At 43.0% G+C, this 18,482-nt stretch overlaps 1 protein-coding gene across 5 annotated transcripts in view; it reads left to right on the forward strand.

Annotated features, from left to right (window-relative positions):
* S6KL (ribosomal protein S6 kinase like) overlaps nucleotides 1–18,482 on the forward strand; it is a 44,611-nt gene extending 26,129 nt beyond the window's left edge. For all 5 annotated transcript variants that reach the window (XM_026814736.1, XM_018027004.2, XM_018027003.2 and 2 more), the window contains 2 exons: nucleotides 17,293–17,517; nucleotides 17,718–18,482. In XM_026814736.1, coding sequence (XP_026670537.1) covers nucleotides 17,293–17,517; nucleotides 17,718–17,837 — 345 coding nt within the window. In that variant the 3' untranslated portion in view covers nucleotides 17,838–18,482. The remainder of the gene's footprint in view (nucleotides 1–17,292; nucleotides 17,518–17,717) is intronic.

Genomic DNA, 18,482 nt, shown 5'->3' on the forward strand with positions numbered 1-18,482 from the left:
AACTTTTAACAAACGTTTCGTCACTGATGTTATTCGTCAAACGCTAAAGTAGTGTTGGATGATTTGAACCGATTCATCGCTATTGATGTAATCCACTTAACGACGAAGACCCTAAACTTCTCACTCTGCAGTTTCAACTTGAGAATTTGATTTCAAACTTAGAGTTAGGATTACGTTCAAGGCAAATCAATTTATTTATTTGGCAGGTACGATCAGTGGAATGTCATTACAACTTGACGCATGGAATTCTTCAAATATTTTTGTTAACATTTTCATTAAATGATAAATAATTTGTCTATTATGGCAGGATAGGTACATGAATCCGTCTCGGATGAAAATGAAGTTAAGTTCGTTTGTTTTGCAAACTTGTTTTCCTTCGTTCGCCAGCTATTGCCTTATCGCGCGTTAATCATGCGCGAGTAATTACAAAATAGTCGGTAATAACCATAATTTATTTTGTCGAGAGTTTCCCAGAAAAAGGCTGAAGCTTTGTCAACGTGATGCGCGGACGTACGAGATAATGATGCATGACGTATACTCGTTAGTTAAATGGAAAATTAAGAGAAATACAGTGTGTGGTGATGAAACTCGAGTAAGTGAATGAATGCGTTTTAAAATCCTTTCACTTATACTTATCACAATGTAGCCAGATGGAAAGCTGTTCGTGTACTAAAATCATTCATTGAATAAAAGTATATTGTCTATCTCCGCTGTCTTTAAAAAAGTAACAAGAGATGGTAAGGACAATTTTGAGGGAAAGAAGGAAGGTGAAAAGTGTTCCGGAACCGATGCTCGTCACGTGCGAGACGAGAAACACGCGGCCGAGGATGGAGCCTCGATATACTCATTCATACTTCACCGTCAGCTGACGTCTACCGATCGCCGATGAATGACAATGATGCATGAGTCCGCGCGCGATACTTACGCGTCCCTTACGCTTTCTCGCTTTTTCCGACACGCACGTTTAAATAGCTCCTCTCTTCGTTTCTCACCTGTCCATGGTTCGCGGGGCTATTTGCCCAGCCGCGGTACCGGGTTTCGATTTACATTTGACGAGAGAGAAAAACGACAAGGGAGAGAGACACGGCGGTGGCCGTGTGTCGTAACCGACGCGTCGTTCTGTTGCGCGATCACGAAATCCGAGGCGACCGCGAACTTGTCTGTCTCGTTTGCATTCAGGGTCATCGCTGATTTTCAATGACGTATTTAACTAATACACGGTAGTCGCACGGCTGCTGCATTTCGAATTCGACCGATTCCTGTCGGCCTGAACGATTGGAACTCGAAACGCTTGAAAGGAAAAGGCCAATCCTATTTTGAATTCGATCTCAAAGGTCCTTATGTCTCTCCATCGTTTATAATAGATCAGATCTATTGTTCTCACCTTGCAAACCATCCTCAGGTCACAACGAAAAAAAGAATAGGAAATGTCCGGGGCAAGTGTCTCGGTGTGCCTCTATCCCTCGGCCATCCAACCCTGCCCGTTCTTCAGTAGGTACTTTTCCTTCTGTGGTTTTCTGTCAGGCTTGATATCCGGCCCCAGTATTATTCCACTGGTGACCGTTATGGTACCTTATAGTGAAGTTAAAGGCCTCGACGATGATCTTTGTACGGTGCGATCATAATCAGCCGTGACACTCTCGAGAGGCTGTTGATGCTGACCGGTGACGGCAAAAGGGCCCCTCTTATCTTCCGAGGGACAGCGTCGATTAGGGTCATATCAAATTGCCGGCCTTCGTATTCAATTTACAATCGTAGTTGCAAACGAAAGCTGCAGAGCTTGATTGACAGTCAAGTACGCGTTTCGCGGGTTTTCGTCTTCGTCGATCCGATTAGACGATGTGCAACTAGAGCATCGACCCTTTTTACCACGTGTGTGAATTAAGTTCCCGTGTAGTTGAATTAATACAGCGTTTCAATTATATGTGTAATTAGAGGATATTTGTATGATTTGGAATAGTTTCCAACAGGAAGTTTCTTAAAGTATTTTATAATTGCTAATTGTAAGGAGGCTCGTAGATTTAAAGATTATTTAAATTATGAGTTAACTTGACGGTGTGCAACGACTTCTCAGAATCAAATCATTTTCGCGACGCTTATCGACCTAAACGTTATTCCGCGCGCGATGTCGACTTGCAATTCTGCCAGCAGTCAGAGATTACGGGAATTCTAATCGCCTGAATGAAATCCGACACGTTTCTCAAATTCTTTTTTGTACCAAAGACCACCCACCGTAAACGGCTGTGAGTAGCATGCGAAAGTCGTGTTCAGAAGCAAGCTTATAATCCTTATACAGCGAATAATGCATTTCTAATAGTTACAAATTACTTTTTTTTTATTGAAATTCTTTGAGATTTTCTATGATAAAAATAATGATGCATAAAGTAATGCAAGGCACAATTTTCTGAATCGAGCAGCGTTACAAAATTTTAAAATACGTATCGCGTGGCTAAGGGTAATCACAAAAGACGGATCATAAGGAAATAGAAAATCGGTATGCTGGAGTTACCACGTAACTGATGACTTCAGCAGCGTTTTAATATCCTCGAAATAAACAGCGCAGGAAAATGAATCACAAGGCTGAGGCCTTAAACAGAGGCTCTCAGCGTCGCATTTGTATATTAAAAAAAACAATGTACGTGATACATCCCCCTTTTGTCCAGCCTTCAGCAATGTCAATTAGTATGCGCACACTAATTGCATAACGCTAGTTCGCAACGCGACGATGGATGTTAGCGCTGTTCGATAAAGATAAAACATTCGAAATACGACCAGGCGTTAATTTCGGGCCAAGGAAAGAGCAAAGTCGTGGCTCAGCATTTTGCAAACGTTAGAGAACGCTATTGAGTAATGTACATTCGCCGACGCTGATCATCCGCGCTCGACTCTAATATTTGTCGTCTCTTTGATGATCGTCGGTGGATGATCAAATATTGACTGCTAAAAGTTTACCGCGCATATCAAAACGTTATCCACTGAATAAAGAGAGAGACGGTATCACTAATATATACTCTATGAGATGTGTTTTTCATATGTAAAATGTGCCGTTGCAAGTTATATTTTCGCAATATACAAAAGGCTTTGAGGAAACTTATATTCTACCATTCAAAAAATATGCTACGACAAAACAGAAGGAATAAAAGGAGAGAAGTAGAAAGGGAGCAAAACGCGATCCAGTATGATGGATCGAGTTCGGCGAGCCGACTTTTCGAATCGCGCCACGGACAATGTTAAAGAGATAAAAAGCTGAGGGTATGACGGATAGAGGGAAGGTGCTGGAGCATTTGAAAAAGGAACACGATCGAAGTTAAATGATCGACGGAACGATGGAGAGAAGTCGAGATCGGGTTTACAGTTAACGCGAGGGGATAACGGGAGATCACGGGCCAAGTGTGATTTACGAATAAAAAGAAATATAGTTTCTGTTAAAAATGTAAAAGGACTAGGAATTTGCAGAGCACAGAAGACTACGTAGTAAGAGTGTAAATTTTTCTCAACTGGCAGACAATACAATACTTTCATTAGTACCTAACATTCAAGGACGCGAGAACCTTCCAGTACTCGTTACTATGGATAATAATTATACTTAATGGTTTCCTAGGAGCCCATCGTTCTTATAGTAACGCGGAAAAATAAATCTATGTACATATAGCTATCGCTACCGCTATACAAAAAACAAACAATTTCTTTTTCCCGCTGGCTCCGTTTGCACGTAATCAATTCATCATCATCATAGTTCTCCCAAGGCTTATTACTATTAATTTATATTTATATCTCATTTTAATTCAGTTAGACTAGCGCAATAACGAGCGATTGCCACGACTAATTGCGGTTGAAATAACGTGTTCATGCAAAAATGAGAATCGTTATCGCGGTCATTATGCGATACCGTCTGTTGAATGCTGAAAATTAGCGATTAGCTGGAATTAAAAGAGAATCCGCGTGGTTTATGAGGCGACGTGCGTTTAATAATAAACTCTATGATCTGATGCAATGCTACGTGCTTCTTTTTTCCCTATAAAACGCGTAATTTCCATACTCGAGGCAAGTATCAATTACATGATGATTCGTATTTAATTCTTCAATTTCTCTTGTATCGAACCCGTATGGCATACAAAAGCGTTCGTGTCAGAGTTCATACCGTGTCCCAGTGTTCCTCTCCCGAAAGAATTCGCGAAGGCGTCTGAGCGCGTACATTAGCAGTCCGGGTGCGAAACGCGAAGCGCACAATGGACGCTTCTTGACGATCTCAATGTCAGTAGTCAACGCGAGCTGGCACACCGGTGCGGCGCTGCCGGAAAAGGAAAAAAAGGAGAAGAATCGACGGACGGACGGACGGGTTCGCTCTTCTCGTCTTGTGCCGATGCCAACGTGAGGCGACTACGCCACCGTGAATTAAAACGATTCTTCACTGCTCAAAAATTAATTCCACTTTTGCGCGTGTTTCATTTATTGCTCGATGAAGACAAACAATTTGGAGGAAGTTCGATAATTTAAATCAACGAGGTTCCAAATTAAGATTCCAGTACCAGGCACTGAATAATCATGTCTATTTATACGTATATAATGATTGGAAGAGAATATTTATATTCTGTCGGCATAAAATCGTACATTCTGTAGTATTACAATCACTATTATTTCCGTTCGACTTAAGAATGATTAACGAAGTACGTATCATGATCTATTTTTTACCTGCACACTTAAAACCTAACAATGATCGTTGTTCAAACAATGGATGTGGTAGATCTTAATTGTTATGAATCCTATGATTTAAAGGAAAGAACGTGTGCGCGTGATTCATCGTTGAAGACTGTAATTGTATTCTCTAGGAAATGATTCATGCGTCCATCAAATATTATTTTTCTCTTTACGTAGGTTCTCGTGGATCAATTAATTTTTTATCCGCATTTCTCGCAAGTACGTTTCGCTAATTGACCCATGTTGCAGCGTGGAAGTCCTTGAAGATTTAATAGAATTGTGACATAAACGTTGCGAACATTTTTCTGAGAGATCCATCGATCGTTTGAGGAAAAGTACTGAAATAACCGAGATCCATGGAACTCTTTATTAACCCCCATTTTTTAAAGTTCATCTCTGATCGACAGAGAATTAATTTTAAAACAGCATTGAACACGTTCGATTGCGTCAACGTAGATGAGTTAACGAGGGGTGGTTTCGTGCAGGTTACACGGGGTCGTTTCTCGCGCTCGCGTCGGGGTTGGCCGGCGGAAGTATCGTCTGTCCGACGAGACGGATGCCCGAAAGAAAGTTCTCGAAGTCAATTCCGTAATGGTCGGTGTAGCATTGAATTCAATTGAATAATGGCGCCCGGTTTACGGTGGGGCAGGGGTGCGCGAAAGGCAGCCGCCCCGATCATTATCCATCATTCGGCCGATTATCGTGATATTCCCGCGGCATTCGCCTTTATCGCCCGTTATTCAACGCGTCGTCGCTCGAGAGTGTCGAGAGAGTGATACAAGCGTGAAAGAAGATTCGAGACAACGAACCCATTATCCATCCCCGCAATCACCACCCTTTACCTCTAATTAAGCTTCGCCAATCTTTTTCACAATTATCAATTTCATAAACAGATTATCTGATATGTATCGAAGAGAAATCATGTAAGATAGTATCTTCGACGTTTTACTTCTTTCTTTAGTGCTTTACATGGTTTTACTTAAAATTCACCATTTCGATTGAAATCCAAATGAGAAATTGACTGATCATTTATATTCGAAGAATTCAGAGATCTATGATGTAACTTACTGCTATTCGTTGAGAGGATCTGATCTACGATCCCGCATCCATCGAATCTACCGTTAAGAATCGCCACGCTCCATTAAATCCGTACCTGGCTAATTACCGATTCCAACGTGACCGTTCTGATTCTCGTATGGGCTGCGCGTTTTCCTCGTGAATCGCGACGCATATGCGATCACGCTACGGCTCCACCCGTTCGTTTCATGATTACTCTTCGCCGTTTCCTGATCTACTATTTAGCTAGATAGCTAGCGATGAGAGTAATCTCTACATCGAGGAATCGTTCATTAATCATTTATAAATTTACACTAGTTTTGAAGTATATGGGAGTTACTGAAGCTTTTGATAACGCGGTCATTATTAACGTTGGTCGATTCGATTCATGATTGCGTGTAAATATAACCGGTGGGACATCAGTGACCTGAATTTGATCGAAAGCAAACACGAAAGATTCGCACTTGTTGCATGGCCTCTAGAATAATTTCACGGTTCTCGAACGTTGACTCGCGAGTCAGCTTCGAGCCGCGAGTGATTCCGCAATATTTCTGTATTTCAGTTATAAATTGCTTACTGTATATAAAAGTTTTTCTTTGCAAATATTCAGTTGATATTAAGAAGTTATAACATCAGACATTTTTAATTTTATATTTTTTATGTGAAATGATATTCTTTTCGCAAATCTCTCTCAGCGATGAGAAGCCAGAGCGGTCGTTCTTGGGAATTGCGAGTGACAGAGGGGAAAAGACTGGGTGTGCCGACTTGTGGCTCGATCGAATGAGACGCGGGAATAAAAATAAGTAGCCGTAGGATTAACGGGTATTCACTCGGACAAGGAACCTGGCGCCAGCCACTAAATTAGCTACTCTCGGACGACGCGTTCCGGAACGCGACTCACTGCGATATCTCATTCCCGACTCGTGTACTCGCGGCTCCTCCCTCTTCCTTCTTCCAGCAAGCAATCTTACTTTTTCGCAGTGTCAATTCGCAATTGCGATTTTGATTATGCGACTCGTGGTAAGATCGTCGTGCCTAAACTTTTTTATCATTCGCAATGAGACAAAGAGCGTTTTAAGCATCATCAGCTTTGACTATTGATAAAATTGTTATTGATGTAAGATCTGAAAAGTGAGCATGATGTCCAGAGAAAAATCTAACCTAGTGTATTGGACAATTTGGCAGCATGAAACCGTGAACAAAATCCTGTAACTGCAATATTCGCGAGGATCGATAAAAGGGGGGAAAAGAGATCTGGGTAATCCCTGTAACGACCGAACCAGTTGGCTTGGTTAAGTACCTCATAATACTTCGATGAACATGTAAGCAGAAGTGTAATCGTTTGATCTCCGGGTGAGAGAGACGCGCGGAGCGTTATTCAATAATGGACAAGAATGATCCGTGAAAAGGTTGGTGAACCTGGTTGGTGAACGCAGCAGAACCTCGAAGGTCGAAGTCGTCGTGGAGCACTGATCCACGCGTCCCTTAGCGACCGGTCGTTGGTTCGCCCATCACCTTCAGGCGCCACGGAGGGTGACTTTTTTTCTTCGCTCCCTCCATCTCGATCCCTCCGTTCTCCCTCCCCCTCCGTTTTTCTGCCTGTCCCTCTGCCCTTCGGTCTCCCAGCTTCCTCCAATCTCCTTTCTTGTCCGTTCGCCGTATACGGGGATTCGCGCCGACACGCTTTGCTGAACGTCCGAGCAAAAAGCTAAACCTGCTCCAACACCGTCCGCGCATCTTCCTTCCTCTTTTTTCCCTGCGTCCCGGTTCTTCGCCCCCCGTCCCTCTTCGCTTTCCACCCTCCGTCCACCTTTCGTTCCTGTTCCAGACTCTGGACCCTTCCTTCCTCCGACTTCTTCTTCTTCTTGGGACACTGCCCGAACAGACGATTATTTTACAGACGACGTGGCCGAGCTTCTTCAACCAAGAGATTCGAGTTCTTTTTTAACACTTCTTTGTGTGAACACATTATGAAGCATCTTTTTGGTCGAATCGAATTTGCCAAGGATGTACTGTATTTCTAACTTTTAGCTGAGATTTGTAATTACTTGATGTAGAACATTCATAAAATGATTAGGGGTAGAAAAGTTATTGAGAACATCGTGGATCCATCATTAAGCAAAAATAATATGCTGAGCAACGTATAATACGATAGAAAAATGACGTAGTCTACCCTTTCTTTCAATTCTTTCCTCTCGTGCATCTTTCGCCTTGAACTTCAACGCCCTCAGACGTTTCCTTTTTTGCTTCCAGCCAAACTTCGTATTCCTTTAACAATTCTTCTCTTGATACTCTTTTTTCTTGCTTCTATATAAAAGTGGTTTCGCGGGGCGCACTTAACGAGTTTTTTGGGGTCCCAGACATAAGCTCGCAACACGAATCATCCGCGCAGGACGAATTCTTAAACCAGCGATAATTTCTGGCTGTCTGATGGGCCATGATATAGTACACCGGCCGGATTCAGCGTTGCTGGCTGTCGGACCACGAAAAATACGACGCTCGCTGGGTAACCCCCACGAGATTCTCTATGCAGATTAAGCGTCGCGTCGGCCTCAAGAGGCTCCAGGCTCAGGACCACGGATCGAATCTTAGATTTCGATCTTTGATAGGTTTTAATCGACCGGCGAAGATGAATTCGGACGGGGTGCTGCTGGTACCTGGGGGTGCTAATAGGCATGTAACTCGAGGGCCTCATCGTTTTTCACTTTGTTTCTTGTTTCTCTTTGGCGTATCGTTTTCGATGAGATCCCCTCTTTCGGTGGGGAATCAAGCAATTAACCTCGAGTTATATCTTATTTTTAATCACCTAATTTCTCATTCTTTATTTTCTCATCAATTCGGATCAAATGTTAGTTTTCGAAATATATAGTTTTGCATGAAATCGATTTCTGAGAAACCTCGCGGGCTTGTCTGCGATCTCTGAATCGTCTATTCGTTTCTCCGTGAATCGTCTGGTTTCAAACAAAAAGCTGTCGCGCGAGGGTAGCTTCTTCGCCGTGCAAGAAAATCTTCGCAAGGTAAACCGGCTCAGTTTGCTTTGGTATTCCTCTCTCTGCGGGAGGGCAATCGAAAAAATATCGTCGACGATCGGTGGCACCCCGGGAATGTTCGTCGTGAACAATGTACATGTGTATCTTAACGCGTTGCTCCTTTTCTGCCCCTGGCTACCGCAGGCTATCGCGACTCCGAAGGAAACGATCTACGTATAAACGAAGTCAGGCCATGTCTTCTTTTTATAGAAGCCCTTTCTATTACTCCATACAAGTCATTTCTTTTTGCAACCCTTGTTTAAAATACAGTTATTACTAAAGAAAATATTTCTCCTGCGTTATAAATAAACGAGTTTGTCTATTGGTAGTAGCAGGAACATACATCGACTTGGACAAAGTTCTATGGCAAATAGATTTCACCACTTCCTAGTCAGACCACACCATTCGCTCTTAACCATAAATTTCATTCACCTCTCCGCACATGTATCTTTACAACTATCAATACTTCACCGGTGTTCTCGTATCCTCGCCCTACCTTGTTCAAATCCGATTACATCTACGCTCGCTGGCCAGCCAACATCTCAAAACAGTCTTACCACTATCGCGATATCCGCAAATTAAAATCAGCATCTCGACATAATTCAACCGGTACCCAGGCTACCGAGGTAACACAATCTACTCTTCGCGTATATTACACGCAGGCATCGGCTAGTACAGAAGCCACGCAAAACGTAAAATCGGTTTTAACGCTTGCCACCGCTGCGATCGTAAACTATATTCCCAGTCCCTCGTACAGAGCTCACCGCCTCGTAACAAGCCTTTGCTGTCACGGTGAACATAGTCGTATCATTTCGAATTCGAAGCCGCGAGGTAACTTGGTTTTATTAGAAGTTAGCGGTCACCCTAACGAGACAAGCAATGCAGAAAAGATTTGTAACATAGTACAGCTTTTAATAGTTTTATATGAAATACGTTCTTTCAATAATTCTACAAATATGTCAGTAATCGTTCTAACTTTTAGTCTGACACCGTCGGATTATCAGTTTGTCGGTTACTTTCCTGATAGAACCCGGGAGAGGGGTGCTCAAGTCTTAGGACGCAAGAAAACCTTCGCAAGGCAAACCAGATCTCCATTCCGCCACTGTTCTCCGCTTTATCCTCGTCCTCTCTTTTCTGGATAAAAATCGTTAACTACGGTTCGCAGTCCCGCGATACCGGAGCATCAAAGATGCACCGCGGCTGGTGCATCTCTCCCTTGCACCTTGTCGGCGCCGCCATCTCGTTACGCTACTTCCTTTCTGGAGGCCGAGTGTACAGAAGCTAGCATTCGCTACTCGGACCCCTCAGATCCAATGGCGTAGAACGAAGAATTGCACACATTTTTTGTCACTATTATCGTCTTATCATTTATGAAGTGGAGCGTACATGTAAGATTGATGAGATCGAGAAAAGAAAAGGAATGTATATTTTTAGTCCTAATCAATTTTTTAAGCATCTTGGTCGAACGTAATCTCAGTAATCTCGTGCGTGATTAGTTATTTGAAAGTACAGTTCAAAGGATTATTAAGTATTCCGCAGTAACTATATAAATCTTCCTTGTAACAGATGTTGCTTCGTGATTGATCGATGCTCGTACTAATTTCATAGCGGATTCGAACTTCCTTATTTGCTAAGCGTCACTAGTTGTCTCATAATTTTTAAATAACGGTACCCATAGTCTTGTATAATGAATAAAATGTTATTATTTTGCTTTTAGACGGACTAATTGTAAACGTCTAGCCTCGTGTCTAACCGTGTAGATTCCACGAATCGATCGAACGTTCCCGAACAGGCAGACCCTCCCGTTTATTCCCGTAATTATGTAGAATTAAGTTGTTCGACTTAAGGCAAGGCCCTCGCGACTGAACACCGACTCTAAGCCAGGAAAAAAGCAGCAGCGTTCTCCTCCTCGGTGAGGGTTTACGATGTTCTGGCGCCTATGCCGAAGAAGGCATCCAAGCTGAACCAGTCGATCCTTCTCTTTTCCATTTTTTTGTTGTTGTTTCCCTCTATCTCTCTCGGCCCGGCACCGGGGGGAGAAGACACCTCGCGTGCAACGCGTGCACCTCCGCTTTCGAGGTGCCCACTGCACCCCTCGACGGTGGCTATTTATAGATCTTGGGCATTACCTGGGCCGCGTGTGTTTCTGCTCGCGTGCGTGCTGCTGCCGCAACGATGCACGCCTCGTTTCACCTGGAACGCGAACATCTCCGATGTTACAGATTTTCGAAGCTGCCAGTTTCGATGCTCTCCTTTCGTCGATGATTCGAACCGATGCGAGGTTTGACGGTCAAATATTCATTCATTCATATTCAATTATAGAATTCCCATTTCTCAAATAATTTATTAATGTAAAAGTAGGATGAATGTCCCAAATTCCGGTCACGTTATAATTTCTCACTATCTCGAGATTGCATATTAAATTATAGGAGAAAACGTAGTGGGTATTGGGATATTTATTATATTTGTGAGTTTTAAGAAATCTTTAATGACTCTTTTATACGTTAATAGTAAATCAAATCCTGGATTTTTAGTAATTTAGTTTGAATTAGAAGTAAAGAAATTGAACTTGAGAGTGTAACCTCGAACTATGCTAATTCATAATGTCGCTCATTTCTTGTAATAACACCGGTGAGATCGACCGGAATAATTGCATAATTCATCCGTGAACATGGCAAACGGAATCCTCGGCGTTGTACGGCGGCGCTTTGAGGTGTACCAGTACATAGCAAACATAGCCGACTCGCGCGCACCTCTTCTTCGTCGTCCAGGTCCACGCTGCTATTTATAGATCCTAAATATTAGTTAGAACGAAGGCTGTGTTGGTGGACTGGTACTGGTTACGCTTCTTCAGGCGATCGGTACACCGTGGTACGTGATCGCTTTACTATCGTCTACCCGTTCCTTCTCTCTAATTACCACGCCACGGCTGGTTTCTTCTTCTTCTTCGTCTTCTGCGAACGCGAAATCGCCCGGTCGCGCTTTTTCATCCACTTCGCTCCATCCCGCCGCTATTTATAGATCCTAGATCGCTGCGCGCGCGTACGTGAGGAAATGTTGGTCACCGTCGGCCGACCGAGTCGAGAGGGAAGGGAATATCACGGTTTTCTGCAGCTTGATTGCCACGTACCCGTGCCCTCGCACCTCTCTTCCCTCTTCTTCTTCTTCTTCTTCTTCTTCTTCTTTTTCCACCTTGGTTCCCGGTCCCATTGGCTCATCGATTTTCATCGAAATTGCTGTCCTCGATGACCTCGACGCGCTCGTCCCGTGACTTCCCTTCTGCGGGAACGCGCCGCGATTAGATTCCTCGAGTGTCGCGCCGCTTTGATGGAAAGCTTCGTACCGCGCAATTGCCTCGAATGACAAATTCGATCCCGCCTTTTTGCACTCCCGGCTCTTCAATTACTCCTTCTTGTTCCCCTTTTTTCGTTTATTTAATAGAGACACGGTCAGTTTGTCCGGCATCGCGCTAAGATGCGAGACAACGGGGATAGACCCGTTCGGAAGTTGTTTTCAACCTCTCCGAAGCCTCAGTCAAGGACAGCTTCATTAGCGAGGAAATTCGCGTGGAAATACATGCCGAAAGGGTACTTTATCACGATTTTATTCACGCGCGGCTCGCCTGCAGCAGCGGGGCAAGTTTATAAATAGCCGCGGTTGTGTCGTACGCGGATTGCACGGGGCGCCTAGTACCCGATGCCCGATTACTCCTGGCGCCAGCTCCTCCCGGACTCCTTTAATGGCCGACGGTTAATGGGAAGTTAATGTCCGAGCCTGCATTCACCACGCGACCGGTCCTCTTTCCTCCTCCTAATGCTTTCTTCGTTTCTCTCCGTGCTTCCCTCCTTCGCACACTTTTCTCTGTTCTTCTACAAACCTCGCAACCTTTGTTTCGTGTCGTATATTCAACTAGGAATTGAATATTGTCAAGACAACGTATGAGATTCAATCAATGGTTCTTAAATCAGTTTTATCCAATTTATCATATTTTATTATAAAATTCTAATCAGTGCATTCAGTACAAAAGCATGGAAAATATTGTAAGCAAAATTCGTATGATATTTATTTCATAAATGGCAGACATATCTAAATTTCATCCCTTAGTCCTGTATTCCAACTACTTTATTTTTTTTATAAAAATTCGCAGTCTAATAATTACACTTCTTTAGACGGTATCTCGTATCTCTAAGTTGTGGAAAATCTCGCTCGTCGAAGGATTTCTATTTTCTCGTATCCTTTGACCGAGAAAAAGACGCGAAGGAATTCCTGGCAAGGACTCCACCTCCGTTGCCACCGATGATGGATTCGTAATCACCGGTTTCTATTTGCAGTTACTGTCGTGAGAACACCGTCATCGTGCCGGGAATAGAACCGGCCGGCCGGCCGGCCCCGTGGTCGATGCACCTCGAGAGAAACGAGGCTTCGCGCACCGCGTAATATTGATTCGTGCCGGACCACTCTGCTCGCCTTTTCTTAGAGAATGCAGCAGTTCTGCTGGCTACTTCAAGCAGACCTACAAACATATTTATTTCAATATAATTTCAGGTCAATTCAGATAGACTCGAAATTGTATGTATGAAATAACTGAAGACTTCGGTAAGCTGTGTCAGTCCTCCTACTTTCTTAAATCGTCGAGTTAATGTCTCCTTTATCGCGAGAAATAATTGTAAGTGTCCTTGACACCGTTCGAGCAAACCGGTCGTCAATATTCATTTGTTATAAAGTTTCGCGACGGAGTATTCCTGACGATTACGGTAATCGCAGCTTAGAAATTGAAACCTGTCCGTTGACATCGATTATCGAAAGAATTTTCTGTGGTAACATCGAATAAATCATTTTGTCACAGACACTCAGCGACGTGTTTTAAGACATTACCTTCGTTCAAATTTTTATGTAAAAATCTTATTTACTTTGTGTCGATAAACGGAGAAAGTGTACGCATCAAAATACGAGATCATTGCGATTGCAGACATGAGACACGTGCTGGAGTCTGTCTTAGAGTTTCCTCTTCGTTTCGTGACATCCGCTCATCACATCGCTACACGTTCCATCGACGCATCGTTAATCGATGATCAACCGTTAAACTTGAAGCTTTGTATTTAAATTATTAAAACTATCTGTACCCTTCAATTACCGAATTACACAATTATTTTTGTAGCACTTAGAAACGTGAAAAAAAAAAACGAGCTCAACTTCCATCACTCGTCTTTTTACTATGAGAAACGAATTCTAACGAAGAGGAAAGTAGAAAAATTATTTCCCCGGTCGCATGCATGAAAATTCTCACGATGAACCTTCCCGTCGTCCGTGAAAACGTCTTTTCGCCGAGCGCATCGCGGTGCGTCGAGCCAGCCGAGCGGAAAAGCTCCTGAAGGGAAGTAACCACGCATAGAAGTAACTACGTTTACGCGATGATGGCGCGTCTTCGTCCTAACAGGAAACGTTATCGTTTCACTCGATTATGGCAACGCTAACGAACTTAACCGGCGTTCATAGGAAACGGCGTATCACTTTTGTATTCGTAATCCAGAAATCTCGCGTTTCCTCTGTTCACGCGCAAACCTTCCCACTATTGTTCGCTGTTTGGAATCTTTTCTTCGATGCATTGTGCAAGCCGCAAAATGTGCGTACTGTAGTCAAGAACGATTACCTAGAATGATTATTAACTGTGAACGCACTGTAAAGAATTGGATAAAATGCGATGAATTGCATTCCTGGTTGTAATCAACTATTTCTTTATTAAATTAATTATCGTTTCTGCTTTGCAGTTACAAGATCACGATAGGAATGTGAATTTCATGCTTATTCAAATTCTCTCGGTGCTACTTCAAATAAAATATTATACTTTCGAGAAGTGCAAACCCATCGTAAACATTGATTTTCTTTCGGTGCACTTCTTTAAGCACATCCTCCAACCGATTCAACTTCACCAGCGGAATCTCTCGGTAGACCACTCGATAGACCGTTTGCTTGTTCAGAAGTTCTAACACCGCGTTTAAAGCGAGATAAAAGTGAACAAAGTGGAGGCAAGACTACCGCAAGGAGTGCTAACGAACGTATCCGCGTCGGTGAATCGGGACCCAGGTTTGCCGAGCAATTAGCTGGCCTAGCCTTCTGATCCAACTGGTATTTAGTGAGCGCGAGCGTGGCGCACGCGAGTGTATATCGAGTTCATAGGTCTCGTCTTTTCTTGAAAAAATCATTTTGAGAAGCGCCCGACCGTCGTCGCCCGTTCAACGGCCCCGATTTTTCCCGTCTCGAGTCGACTTCGTCGAAGACTCGCCGCGAAGTGGCCGCGAACATGCGGAAGTCGTCGCCCAAGATTTTTGTTTACCGTCCCCTGACACCTGGAATTGACGTCTATCGAATACGAATTGTCTTTAGGAAAAGCTAGAAGAGTGCGACGACAGTTTCAGTGTCAAAGTGTTGTACCCTAATGTAGGAATTAATTGCAACATTTACTAATTTGGAACTTCTAAAACTTTATTATGGTATAGCTCTGCACGTCAGCACGAACTACTGGAATCTGTCCTATTGTACATATTTTTTGGTCCTTATATTTATTCAGTATGAGTAATTGGAGGGTAGGAGTAGGGATATTTGGAATAGAGGATGAGTAAGGATTTTGGGTAGTTTCAGGGCTGAGTAACATCCTTTATCTAAGTTTAATGTCGTTGAATAAGACTATACTAACACTGATAACTAATTCGTCATTCAACAAAAGAATTATATGACAATTTTTTGTTTACGAGGGTTCGATGCTTGGGACTTGTTGCCAGGGTGACAGGAATGAGTTATGAACAGTTTTAACGCGAACACGCGCGCAGAAGAGATTACATTCGTGGCAAGAAGTGGGTCTACCATTCGACTACTTCCCACAATCTATCCGCGGAACCGTATCCGAGGCATGGTGATCGATGATCCAGCCCGAGACGATCAATAATCATCTCTCGGCACGTATTTCACCGCGGTGAAAGGGGGAGGTAGACCGGGATCATCGAACCGAAGATCACGAGCCAGCTCGTGCAGATCGAATGAACTGGAACAGACCGTTCGGATCGGATCTATGCAGAACGAGATCGGGAGGCCGCCGTTTAAGAGCGCCTCATCTATCTCTACGATCTTCGTAATGATCGTTCTCTGTACCGTTACTCTCGGTCAAGGTTCTCCGACGAGATCGAATTGGAATAACTTCGCTAGCCGATCTTCCGCGCGCTCATAGCTATTCCCTTTCCCCCGACGACTTCGCTTGTAAACAACGATTTAGAAACACCGACGCGCCGCACCGGTCATTATCGATCGCCGTAATTTATCCCGTTCGTGGATCACGTACTTGCCCATGCCTAACCACCGCGAAAGGTCGAGATTCTTCCAACTGATTTATGAGAGAAATTTTAATATAGCGTCGCGATTCACCCTTTCGAACGATGAAATTCCTGCAAAGTCATTGGCACTTTTTTTTATAACATGTTCTCAGTATTTTGTGGACGTTCGTGTAAATTTATTAATCGGGAATATGATGCCGTGTGAGAATAATTATTTGAGCCTCGGGCAATCAAGTCTACGAAAGAGCCTGATTCCTTTTCATTGATTACAATGTCAGCATTGTAGGTATATCTGATGATCGTTAATATATTTCGCTAATTAAATTGGGTGCGTTGTTAGTGTGTGGGAATGTCGGACTCGAGGAGGTTCTCTTGTCAAAAGATGCATGTGTAACACGACCTGGTAATTAAAATGATTCCTGCCTTGTCTGACGTAACGACTCGGGGAATTGCACAGGCAAGAGGCCGATCATGATCTTGTTGATAATGAAATAATACCGTGATCTAAATACGTAATTGCTAAACAGTAGTTTCTAGTTTCATCTCACGATGCTCTTCATCGATTTCATCTCATATTTTCCTCGAACGAACTTAGACCGATGAGTATTTCTAAAAATCGATCGAACAAAAATTGTTATAAACGTCGAGTCGCGTCGACGGTCGATCGAAATGGATAAGACAAAGAATATTGCGCATTGAGAGAGGATTCGCAGCGCACACGCTCGAGGGATATGAACGAGCGAATAGGTTGAGGGTCGCGAGTGGCCGTTGACCCTGCGTGTGTATCTGCGCGAGGCGGAGTGAGTACCTGGCAAGGTGTAGAGCCACCCGACCACCTAGACAGGCTACACTCCACATCGGTAATAGCTTCTCTAGTCTGACGACCTTCCACTCGTAAAAACAAATATTTATGGACAGCGCACCGCGTCGGTCACAGCCCTTCGACAGGTCCTATCCACTGGCGCAGGTGTCGATCGTTAACCTTTCGACCTGTGCAACCCATTTTTTAATTAATAGCACACATTCGCTGGGAAACGAATTTATATAATTTAAATACCAGTGATCTGTTATTATATCATTTTGGAATTTCGAGATTCCTAATCCTTATTCTCTCGACTTGTACTCTTCTCGCGTAAAGCGATCTTTCATCAATTACGTCACGTGTGCACGTATACGTGTTGCAGTATCCAGCCGGTACATCCAGCGAACTTTTACCAGAGGACAGAGGAACTGGTTATGCACCAGCTGGAACTCTGCCACCGAACGCAGAAAACATTTCCGCGGCTGCGAAGGATCTCCTCAAACGATTGCTCCAACCAGATCCTTGCTTGCGACTGAGATCTCTCTTAGGTTTGCAGAGGATCGCATTTTACATGGGCTTCGACGTGCAGAGTTATATGCAGAAGAAGGTAAATTCTTAATTTTTTATCTCTCTATTCGTTTAAAAGAGAATTTATTAGTTCTACAAAAGTAAGAATTTAGTATTGTACATAGAATAATAATTAAACACTAATGAAGAGTTGAATCTGTGTGGAGTATTAAGAAATTGTGTATCTAAGGAGTAATAAGAATAATTTTGTACAACTCGCTTTCCCAATTTCCTGTGTAGGAATCTCCGTTTCGCCTGCTAGGACGGAGAGTCGAGACTGAACCTGAGAAAACGAACCGCGAGTTCTCCAATTTCGATTCTTCCCTTCGAAACAGTATCTTCCATGCTGAGTGTGTGTAATGATCTCAACAATGTGATATCTAGTACTTCTATCAGTAGTCAGCCTGATGCTAAATCAATTACTATACCCTAAAAAGATGTCCAGCTATTTTTCTACACTATTTTTTAATTACATTCAGCTTGTTGCTCGATTATAGTTTGACGAGCTGAGCAACGTGTCGATGCCATCCATTAATTTTTAAGCCGAAACCGAATTAATTTAGATTTTAGAGTCATTAGATTACGTTCTAGCTTGACTATTTATATCCTTTAAGTATGACTGATTGATAAATGCGAATCTCCCATGGTCCGTTCAGACGAGCGAATGTTCGTTCTTCCTATATTTAATCTATAAATTATCAATTTAACAGAATAGAGACACGAGTTTTTCGAAGTGGGGATCTATGAGCATTCATTTAATTCGTCTAAACGCACCATTCCGCGAATCTATTTGGTGCTATTTTTATGGAAACTTTTCTTACGGATTTGAATTGCAAAATGTCAATGTGTCTGCGTGCGATTCCAGCTTCTATGTGCGATGTACTCGAATTATATATTTGTGTCTTCTGCCCCATTGCGATCGCGATGGACGACGCGGAAGTGAGGTACATATGAAAGTAAAAAATGTATCCTGTCGTAGAATAAAAATAGATGATTGTTATGATA

Source organism: Ceratina calcarata, unplaced genomic scaffold (genome assembly GCF_001652005.2).
Source record: "Ceratina calcarata isolate Rehan_Ccalc_2016 unplaced genomic scaffold, ASM165200v1 scaffold397.2, whole genome shotgun sequence".
Taxonomy (NCBI): Eukaryota; Metazoa; Arthropoda; class Insecta; order Hymenoptera; family Apidae; genus Ceratina; species Ceratina calcarata.